At 39.9% G+C, this 11,252-nt stretch overlaps 1 protein-coding gene across 29 annotated transcripts in view; it reads right to left on the reverse strand.

Annotated features, from left to right (window-relative positions):
* NEB (nebulin) overlaps positions 1-10,775 on the reverse strand; it is a 96,448-nt gene extending 85,673 nt beyond the window's left edge. For all 29 annotated transcript variants that reach the window (XM_086897958.1, XM_086897980.1, XM_086897979.1 and 26 more), the window contains exons 1-12: positions 10,665-10,775; positions 10,111-10,174; positions 6,153-6,197; positions 4,639-4,848; positions 4,181-4,288; positions 3,941-4,045; positions 3,534-3,638; positions 3,327-3,431; positions 2,583-2,687; positions 1,439-1,543; positions 1,175-1,282; positions 612-728 (exon numbers count right to left, since the gene is read on the reverse strand). In XM_086897958.1, the coding sequence (XP_086754084.1) occupies positions 612-728; positions 1,175-1,282; positions 1,439-1,543; positions 2,583-2,687; positions 3,327-3,431; positions 3,534-3,638; positions 3,941-4,045; positions 4,181-4,288; positions 4,639-4,848; positions 6,153-6,197; positions 10,111-10,143 (1,146 nt within the window). In that variant the 5' untranslated portion in view covers positions 10,144-10,174; positions 10,665-10,775. The remainder of the gene's footprint in view (positions 1-611; positions 729-1,174; positions 1,283-1,438; positions 1,544-2,582; positions 2,688-3,326; positions 3,432-3,533; positions 3,639-3,940; positions 4,046-4,180; positions 4,289-4,638; positions 4,849-6,152; positions 6,198-10,110; positions 10,175-10,664) is intronic.
* Between the last annotated feature and the right edge of the window lie 477 nt (positions 10,776-11,252).

The raw sequence follows: 11,252 nt of genomic DNA on the forward strand, positions 1-11,252 counted from the left end.
AGCAGATCATGCAGGAGATTTCACTGCAAGTCACCCCCACAAGAGTAAAACAGAGAAACGGTTCCAAAGAAAATCTTTCCCACAGGATTGAGAAACAGATGGCACTGTTTTCCCAATGGTCTTTAAAAATAACTTTTTTTTAGGTTTGTAAGGAAAGACAGAAAGGTCTGACTAATGTTTTTTGAACTCCTAACACTGAGAAATATTCAATCTCTTTTCATACAAATAAAAGAGGAATTGAGAAGACCGTTACAGTGAATAAACATAATATAATAGAAAAATATGTAAAAGCACTACATATATTATCATTATTAGCTGAAATCCCTCAAAACAGTAAGGGAAGAACTGTCCTCTTGTGATTCATTATCCACAAGGATCTAAATGAACTATCCACCAATTAGCCATCCACGTGGCACTGCTGTTGCCACCCTCATCTGTGGAGAATTCATTCTTCACCTGAATTGTTCAGGCTGGTGCTATCCCATGACAAATATGAGTCTACAAAACTAAAAACTCTGCAGGATCCAAAGGAGAAGCTTTGTGAAGAGATGGTGAGTGTGGTTTCTGATACATGACTGAAAAGGATGTAGTTGCATGTTGATAATACTCACATCACTCAGAATATTTCCTGCAGTTTTTAATTGCTTCAGCAATGGGTTCTCTGTAGCAGGGAGAACATTATAATCTGCAACAGCTTTTTTCTTTTCATAGTCTGCTCTGTATTTGAACTTGAAAGAATAAAAAGTAAAAAAAAAAGAGGGGGTTAAGAAATCAGTATTAAAAGCCAAATGCTCACTAACCTGTGCGATTTCCCAGAGCAGCTGTGGCTGCCCTCTCCCTGGAAGTGTCCAAGGCCAGGCTGGATGGGACTTGGAGCAGTCTGGGATAATGGAAGGTGTCCCTGCCATGGCAGGGGTGGCACTGGGTGGTCTTTAAGGTCCCTTCCCACCCAAACCATTCTGTGATATTGTGATGGTTTGGCATTTAAGAAAAGATATGAATAGATACGAATCTATTCTGTGATATAATCTTCAACTTTCCAGGAAAAATGCCTCTGTTATTTAACTTCTGGTGGCAAAGGACCACAAATGATCTTGCCAAAACAATTTTGGCACAAACTTGTGTGAGCTCAGAATTGTTCCCAAGCTGAACAGGTGGCACACAGGTCCCTCACCTTGCTGACGTTATCTGAAGCTCGTTTGTTGGCCTCATATTCTGGAGTTTCAGTCTGCATGAAGTAGATTTGGTCTTTCATGTTTTCAAAGTCTTCCTGGTATTTCCTCTGTTAGGAACAAACAGAAAACAAGACATCATCTAATTGTAAATTCAACATCTACAACAAGGATTATTTAGGAAATAATCAATGGCACAAATGGAGCCTCGGTATTTTCCAAATGAACATAAGCAGGGATAAAGATTTCCTGCAGGATTCACTCACCATACTTAGATTTTCTGCATTCATTTTTGCAATTGCCACGTCATAGCATGGAGTTTGACTCCACTTGCCTTTGATTTTGTTTTTATAGTCCTCATGGTAAATAACCTATAAGGAAACAGAACAATAAAATTGAATCCCCAGGACAGCTCCATTTTCACTTGACAGATTCATTTTTCAAAGCTGCTTCATATTTGACACCTGCCTTATAACTATTTCAGCAGTTATGGTCAAAAACACCTTAAATACGATTTGGCCAAACCATTTCAGTGTTAAGTCATTTCTCTTAGTACCTTCCCTGACCTAAAAAGAATAAATAAATCATCTCTAATGTATTCCTTTAGTTCTGTTTTCTCCCTGGTCACATAATATTAGGATACTGCCCATTAAGTCAGAATTTACTGGTATTGCTCCTGGAACTGGCTACAAGCAAAGCTTTTATTTTAAATAATTTTATTTTTTTTAAATTATGTGGTATTTGTGATTTCTATTGTTTATTCAAGCTCACAGATATCAAGCATTAAAGGTATAAAGAGTTTGTCTAACAACAAAACACCTGCCTGAGTTTTGACTCAGGTGCATTTTCAGTCACAGCTGCATGACATATCATAAAAAATAAAATTCCTCCAATGTTTTTTTAACATTGCTAAAGAACATATATGCCAAAAATAATCTTAAAAAAAAAATCTATATTTTATAGTTTGGGAGCCTACAAAGCTTATTATTTTATTAATTTCAAATAATTATGGAACTGTTCCTTTTATTTACATGCTATAAAATTTTCTTGATGACAATTTAGCTTTTAAGCTATGGAAATGTAAGATTAAGGAAATTTTCTCTAAATTAATTCTTTTACCTTACAAACAGGTCAATGCAATTTTCTTAGTGGCTTCTCCACCATGAGTGAATACAGCAATTTTCTAATCTTAAAATGCAGATAATTTTTAATACACAATAAAATAAAAAAATAGTTAAATTCTGAATGGGGTTAAAACCCTACTTCCAAGATTATGCAATTTAGTCCCAGTTTCTCCAGCTAAAGTTGGTCTTCCTGTGTGTGTGTTTTTCCTTTTTCCTTCCCTTTCCTTAGGTCCCTTTTTGTCTCTCTACCTGCAGGAGTGGGGTTTGGGCAGCAGGTTCTACTCACATTACTCAGCTGCCGTGTCACCTTCTTGGCTTGTTCCACCTCAGGAGGGTCTGGCAGAGAGGTGAATTTTGCTTTCCTTTCATCATGCCCCTTTTTGTAGACAATCTGAAAGGATGGAAGAAATAAACATTTATTTGAGCATCACAGAATTGAATTCTGCTACCACCCCATTAATAAAAGAAGTTCTGCCCAAAGACCCTGCAGCAGGGATTCTTTAATCTGTGTATTACCAGGGAACTTCTGAACATCTGCAAAATTCACTGAAATCTTCAAGTGAGAGCTGAAATCCCCTGTTGAAGAGCATACACAGAACTCTGTGTATCTAAAGATCACCCAAATCCCAGTCCCAGAAGTTCCTGACTTTTCCTAGCACTGTTTTAGAGGCACATTTGCACACCCACAAGAGTGAACTGGACTTGGAGACAGCCCTGAGGGTTCCTGCTTTTGGGGAGATACTCGAGGTCTTCTTACTCACTTAATAAATTAATGATTTCATTCATTCCTCATCCAGCATCAAACTGCCAACAGATTTATACTCTAATATGCTCTACTTTGTACTCTAACATCAAGTAGGTATTTTTCTATGAAATGCCACTACTATCAAAGCTGTCAGTGCACACTTAACACATTTTTCTGTTCCATTTGAAGCTTTTATATCCAATCAAAGTCCATGGCACGTCCCAGGTTACACCAGAACCCAACAAACCTTGGCACCTACATGCAAATCTCTGCTTTGATACTCACGTCACTCAGTGTCTTCTGAGCCTGTGCCACTCTTCTGAGCTCTGGGCTGTCATTGTAGGGATAAAACAATGTTTTGTCTGCATCCCAGTCTTCAGTATAGAGTTTCTAAAAACCAGAAAAATGCCAGAATGCTCATAATTAATTAATTTCTGGCATTGAAAGCTTCTTTCACTTCAGCTGCTGAGACCTGTGATTATTTTTTCTTACCTTGCTGAACATTGCTGTGTTTTTTATTGCATTCACAAGCTCTGGAGCATCAGGGGGAAGCAAGTACTTGTCCTTATTCTCCTCCCAGTTCTGTTTATATAATACCTGAAAGGAAAGTTCAGCAAGTTGGTCACTCTACCACTAAAAAAAATATTTACTTTTGTGAATAAACTACCTGCTTTAAAGACTTATTTTCTGAAATCAAAGTCTCAGAGCAGTAACATCTGAAGAGAGCAACTGGAAATATTTAAGATTATATTTCTATTTACCTTACCAACTTCTCTGCTATCCCTCCCTGGGTTTCTAAACTGTTGCATAAAAGTTGCTTTAGCACTCTGAGCTCAAAACTTTGTTCTTACCAGTAACCTCAAGATCCACCAGTGCTGGGAAAGTCAGAAGTTGCTCACCTTGCTCACTTGCTGTGACACTTTCTTTGCATGTTCTATATCCTTGGCCTTTTCATCCACGTGGCAAATGGTTCTGGCAATTTCCCCAGCCATGCGGTATTTAACCTGGAGCACAACAAAGTTCATTGATTCTACAGCAAAACGGACTGATTTATATAAAAAAACCAGAATAATGACATTTTCACCCTTCATATAAACACCCAGAACCCAGATGAACCTAGAAATGCAGTTGTTACCCACCTCACTCAGCTGGTCCTGCACTTTCTTGATCCTCCGGATTTCTGGGGTATCAATTGTGGAAGCATATGGCTTTCCTTTTTCTTTTCTAAATTTTTCTTTGTACTTATTCTGGAAGAAAATAATGATAAAAATAATTAAGACATATTCCCAAGCTCTGGCAGAATTGTATTAGCAATTATTGCCATATTTATCTGGTTAGGACAGGACTTTGGGGCAAATTATTCAATAATATAAACTAAAATTATTTAATTACATTTGCACTTATGCTTATCTTAGCAAACTGAGTTTTTTCCATTTGAATAAACAGAATTATTTCCAACAGGAAAAAATCCATCTCTAACTTGGATCACCTCTAATTTATTATATTCTCTCCATGAGATTGATAAGTCCAGTTATTTGCACTATAACAGTTTTAAAGCTGGTTTTCCTCAAGAAATAAGAGCCATGGGACAACCTACCTCACTGAATAGGTCCTTCATTTTATTGCTGTGTTCCAAGTAAGGTGTCAAAAACTTGGATGGGTCCACTTTTGTCCGGATTGTTTTCTTCCTGATGGGAGGGGCTGCATCCTCCCTGGAGGGCTGGGTGTGCTCAACTGTGTAGGTGGTTGTGGTGGTCTCAGGCTCTGAGTATTCTGTGCTGATGGTCTCAGTGATCTCAGTGACCACCTGGAGATCAAAAAAATCCATTCATCACTTGTTTCATAGCTGTTAAAGTTCATTAGGATTAGGGTTTTTCACCGCCCTGAGCTGGGTGTGCACAGCTGTGTAAGTGGTTGTGGTGGTCTCAGGGCCTGAGTAATCTGTGCTGATGGTCTCAGTGCTCTCAGTGACCACCTGGGCATTAAAGAATTTCAATAATCTCTTGTTTTATAGTTGTAAAAGTCCATTAGGATAAGGGTTTCCACCCCCCTGGGCTGGGTGTGCTCAGCTGTGTAGGTGGTTGAGGTGGTCTCAGGCCTGACTAATCTGTGCTGATGGTCTCAGTGACCACCTGGAGATCAAAGAAATCCAATAATCACTTGTTTTATAGCTGTAAAAGTTCATTACGATTAGGGTTTTTCACCCCTCTGAGCTGGTGGAAGGATGCTCTGCTCTCATCCAGATCCAGATGGAGACAGAAAATCAGGGACACTTTTCCTACTGGGATTACCAATACCATCCACCCTAAAAAAACCCACAAGGAATGAACTCTCTGGCTGATTCCTGCATCAAACTCATGGAATTATTCTCCAGAGGGTCTGGGAGAGTGGGGCTCCAGCTGCCTCTGCTCTACATGCATTAATTTCCAATCTATTTAAATGCTTTATACACTTGTTTATCAACATAGTCATGCTGCAAGCAGTAATTTTAATGCTAAGATTCTAATGAGAAGCATCTAAAAATAATTATCACAACTAAAAATCGTGGTCCGAAAACACCCAAATAAGTGTCAGGTTTTATTTCATATCAATTAGCTTTATAAAAAATTGCCTTTAAAAAGGAATTTGTGAAGGTCAGAGTTCTGAGAACTATTTGCATCAATGAGACAGAGCTGAAAATGCACCAAGAATTACACAATTAATAACTTCTGATTTTGCATAAGCCCATGCCATAAAGAATATTTCATGATAACACAGCAGAGAGTTGGGTTATAGCTGTTTTAGAAGTAGAATTTCAAATTATGGCAATCACTCCTTAGTGACCCAAATATTTTGTTACCAGTGACATGATGAAAGACCTGCAAAACTGTAATTTTTCAGTGAAATTACACAAGGTGAAGGGAACAGAACTGATACATGTAAACTGATCTTAGACCATCACACAGCAGGGACTTGAAGCAAAAATAAAGTATTAAGAAGCAATTTTTCACTGATATATTTGCGTGTTTAATGTGAAAAATTAAACCTCAGAATACAAAAGGCTGCTAATTAAGTGTTTCATGTTAATTACATGCATTTATATGCTCCAAGCAGCATGACAGGGACCTTTACCTCGTGTGGCTCACCCTCCTCAATAACTGTCTCCTCAATGTAGTACTTCGAAAGAAAAGAGAAAAAAACATCACTGTTAGGCCAGATCAGCAAATTGCAGCTTCTGTGAAACTGTTTTAAAACATATTTCTGGAGAAACAGGATTTTAGTTCCCAGGTGATAATGGAGTCATTTGGTAACTCTGAATATCTGTTCACGTTTTGCACTAAGGATTGGATTTTTATTCCATACATTCCCCATCTATTAATCATCCAAATAATCAATGAAAGATTGTTATCTAATTTTACCCACAAGTGGGAAGACACTGATGACCACACTAAAAGTATCAGCATTTAAACCCCAGGATTTTCCTGGTTTTTATTTGGTGACACTCATGACTGTTGTCCTCAGGGTTGCTCCTACAAGGACACCAACAATCTCCAGCTGCTGGTTAAACTTTATTGCTGATCACAACTCTGAACCTGCTCATTTTTCACCCATTCTACTGCAAATTATCCAACCACATCTCATAAATTTGGGGATAAAACCACAATGGGAGGTTTTCCTAAAGCAGACCAGGTACACAACCTTCACTGGTCTCCCCTTGTCCACAGCAGCTGTGAACTCATTATAAAAATTAATGAGGTTCATCAGCCAAAGATTGCTCTTGACAACTCAGTGTTCACTTCTCCACACGACCTTCATGTCTTTGATGTGTTTAAAAATAGCTTCTCAAAGGATTTGTTCCACAGACTTCCCAAAGACCAAAGTGAGGTTGACCAGCCTGTGGCTCCCTGGATCTTCCTTCTTGCCTTCATGAAGTCCAAATCCATCTGAACATTGCCCATGGATGTAGGAATGGAGTTTGTAATGTTTTAAATCTTCAAGTTTTTCCCAAGTTGTCTGCTCCTGTCATTTTTCTTAGTCAGGGTCTCTGTATTCCTCCACTCCATCCTCCTGCTGTTTGATTTCTGCACTTTGGGCTGAGCTGTGTGCTCAGGGAAATTCAAGCTGAAGGATCACCCAGCTAACCTGGGTTCCTTTGCTGTTTCCCACAGGATTTGCCCCAACCAGCCCCAATTCTGCTCTTCCAAAGTCTGGGATAATTCCATTTATTTTGCTCACTGCTCCCTGTGTCTTCAGCTCCATTGCCCCATGGTCAGTGCAGCCCACGATCTTTGAATTTTCCATCAGTTCTGGCTTGTTTGTGAGCACCACGTCCAGCGGAGCATCTTTTCCAGAGCTGGGAAAGGATGTGGAGCCTCAGGAGCAGCTGAGAGAGCTGGGAAAGGGGCTCAGCCTGGAGAAAAGGAGGCTCAGGGGGAACCTTCTGGCTCTGCGCAGACAGAAAATGCAGCCAGATCGGCCTCTGCTCCCAGAAAATAACCGACAGGACAATGGGAAACAGCCTCAGGTTGTGCCAGGGGAGGTTTTTGTGGGATTTCGGGGAAAATTTATTCCCCGTCCGCCACTTCCCGCCCGCGGCCGCGCGGTGGCGCCGTCCCGCGGAAATGGCGGCCGCCCTGAGGGGGCCGCCGGGGCCTCGGCCTCCCGCGCCTGCCCCGCTCAGAAATGACGATAAAAAACACTTTTAAAGACATTGCTGCAGGAACAGCACCTTCTGTCTGCGGGATGTGCTTCACCTGCACAAAAAAAAATGGGAAAATGCGGCGTTTATGTTGGAAAATCTCCTCCGAGTGTGGTAATTGCTTGGGGTCACTACTGCGGGAATGGAAAACACTTTGAAACCTATAAAATTTCTCGTTGAAATTTAAGCCCCTTTCTGAGAGCTCTTCCTCAAAGTTAGTTCAAGTGACCAAGCTGTTCTTCCCAAGCTGTGACATATTGGGCTGCTGTGAGGTGATTTCCATGCTGGACCCACCTTCAACACCACCTTCCACAAAACCTTCCTCAAACTTTTTACAAGTCCTTCCTCAAACTTTCTACAAAACCTTCCTCAAACTTTCTACAAATCCTTCCTCAAACTTTCTACAAAACCTTCCTCAAACTTTCTACAAAACCTTCCTCAAACTTTCTACACAACCGTCCTCAAACTTTCTACAAAATCTTCCACAAAACCCTCTGCAAAATCTTCCACAAAGTTTTCCACAGACTTCCTACAAAATCTTCCACAAAACCTTCCACAAACCCCCCTGCAAAATCTTCCACAAACTTTATATAAAACCTTCCACAAATCCTCAAGTAACTTGGCAGCAAATGCTTGTATCAGTCACTGTAGATTTTTGCAAATCCCAAGACAGCTACAACATCCAGTAATGGCTCATAATTCCAGAGAAAGATAAAAAAATATCATCTTAAAATCCTTGTCGATGCCTCATCTGCTCAATATTCAATGATCTGTCCTCCTTCAGAAGATGAATTTCTGATAGAACCTATAGGTTTAAAATTTTGGATTGATAGAGGGATTAAGAAAATTCTGGAAAGGCTTCTAAAATTCTACCAGATGCTGTTGTTCTTCTTTTATTTAGCATCTCACCACGAGTATCCCAAGGGAATCTACTAAAGCAGTGCGTCTCAGCCCAAGGGATGTGGTTACAGCAAGGTGGCCATTGAAAATTAAAAACAAAGGATGAAATGGGGCTGTGTGAAAAGGAAGTCAAAAATACCATAAGTCCTGCTGGAATAAGTAAACAATGAGAGCAAATAAATATCCATTACAGAGAGCACACAATGCACAGGAAACATGAAGTCAATTACAAGTAACATGAGAATAAGAAATTTAATGAATGGTTGGTGTTGTGGTAGCTGGGTAGTAAAATGTCTTTAAAATCGACTTTATGAGTGCTGACACCTATTTTGCAAAATGCATTTAACTGCTCTGACTAGCAAATCATTTGGCTTTACTTCATTCACTATTTGAAGTACATAAAGCCGGCAGTGTCCTCACACCACCTGAAATCAGCAGTTCGCTGAACACAGCATGGTGGCAATGGGTTGTTTGTAGGATGTTTACATTTATACTCTTGTTCTTTTCCTCAAACACTGAGTGACTTTATACAAGACTTTGTGTATTTCATAACACAGAAGTTAATTTCAGAGTAGTAGAAATGCAACAAGTAAGACCACACTGTTAATTTTGTATACTTTCAATAACAAAGTCCTTGTTCCAGTGGCTCCAGCTGTAGGTTGCCCAGCTCTTGGGGAATTTTTTTATTCAGTTTCCTGAGATTAAATAATTCAGCATCCACCTGTGAGTTTAAATACTGGCAAATTAATCCATGATGCACTTCCATGGACAAAGAATCATGGAATCACAGAATGCCCTGGGTTGGGAAGGGACCTTAAAGATCCTCTATTCCACCTCCTGCCATGGCAGGGACACCTCCTACTATCCCAGGCTTCTCCAGCCTGGCCTTCTACACTTCCAGGGATCCAGGGGCAGCCTTGTGCCATGTCCTCTCCACCTTCACAGGGAAGAATTTCTTCCTGATACCGAATTTAAATCTACCCTCTGTCAGTTTAAAGTCCTCCCCCCTTGTGCTGTCACTTAAACCTGGCTCCATCTCTGTAACGTCTCAGGCTAAATTGGTTTGTGGTCCCCTGGTGGCACAAAGCTGCTGCATTTCTGCAGAGGCAGGGCTAGAAAGGGGCTTCCAAAGTCATCTTCTCCAGCATGGATTGGGTGACAGAGGGCAAGCCAGGAGGGAAAAGAGCTGGCCCAGGGCATCTATAATTACACGGAGAGTAATCAGAAAACCTCGCACTGTGAGTGTGGGATGGTTCCAGTCCTTATTTAAACTGAGAAACTATGACAGGAACCAGGAGACTTTGCTCCACTGAGAGCAACTGTTGTTGTTGTTGTTTTACTGATGAAATAATTTAATAGATACCTAATCATCCCTAATCTTCAGAGAGCAAACAGCAGCCTCTGCTCCTGAGCAGCATCTCAGTAAGGTGATTAATGTATTCAGTCACAAGGCAGGAAACAAACATTTCCACTCTCACATATTCCTCTTACCTCCACAACTTCCTCATATTCTTCTTCCTCCATTCTGAGGGTTTGCTTCTGTCTTTCCTCAACTCTGGTCACGCAGCAGGTGAAAATGTGAATAAACAGTATTAGCCCATGACTGAAAGTACCATGAGAAGGTACAAGTCAAGTTCATAAAGCACTTGGGGTCATGGTTAGTAACTAGCCAGACCCTAAATAAAGTTGGGATCAGGCATTACTTGAACTGTTTTGGATTAAGTTTCAAACATACTGATGTAAATGACAATTTTGGACAAATACCTCATTCCAGTTATAACACCAACACTGGAACCAATGAAAATAAAATAAAAGAGATAAATGAAATTAAAAGAGAAAACAAAAAAGAGATTTCTTGAAACATGATGTGATATTTTCATTACAACTGAATTATTTGAAGCATTTTTTTTTCCTCTGTGACTATTCTATGCTATTCTATTATATCATTCAAGCTCACATTTGAATGGGAGATTTATATTCTACTATATTCATTCATAAGTAAGAGCATAATGTAGAAAAATATTGTAAATATTTTTTTAAGTGACCTTAGGTTAATGAGGCAATTTCTGTCTTCCCAGCATCAGCCTACAGAGATGCTCTGGGGTTGTTTTTTTAATCTCTTGTGGGTTTTTTTCTCTCTCTTCCTTCAGACCTGGAAAAGATGAAAATCCATAGAGTTGGCTGAAGTACAAAGCACAGATTAGTGTCAGAACCTTTGAACGAATTAATTAACACACTGATTTTGCTGTGAGGCAAAGCTACAATTTTCCACCAGAGTCTGCAGCCCTGTTTCTAATGTTGGGAGGGGATGAGGCTTTGGAACAGCTGCTCCTGAGTCCAGGGATATTTGCCGTGTAAGCTAATCCTGCCAACTGATGGGGCGGTTGGGTTGAGCTGGCTAAACTGCAATTCCTTCTGAGGCAAGGGAAGTCAAGTCATGCAGGTTAAATATAGGAACACAGAATACTGGCCCTTTTTAGTCCAGTGGGCTGAGAAAAATGGCCAAAAATGAATTGGAATAAGCGTGTTGTTAACTATTAAAATAAATTAAGAATGACTCAAATAATGAGTAACGAGTCACATGGAACAGTAGGCCGAGGTGTATGAATAAACTCAAGAAGTGGGGTTTGCAT

This window comes from Cyanistes caeruleus, chromosome 7 (genome assembly GCF_971803275.1).
Source record: "Cyanistes caeruleus chromosome 7, bCyaCae1.hap1.1, whole genome shotgun sequence".
Taxonomy (NCBI): Eukaryota; Metazoa; Chordata; class Aves; order Passeriformes; family Paridae; genus Cyanistes; species Cyanistes caeruleus.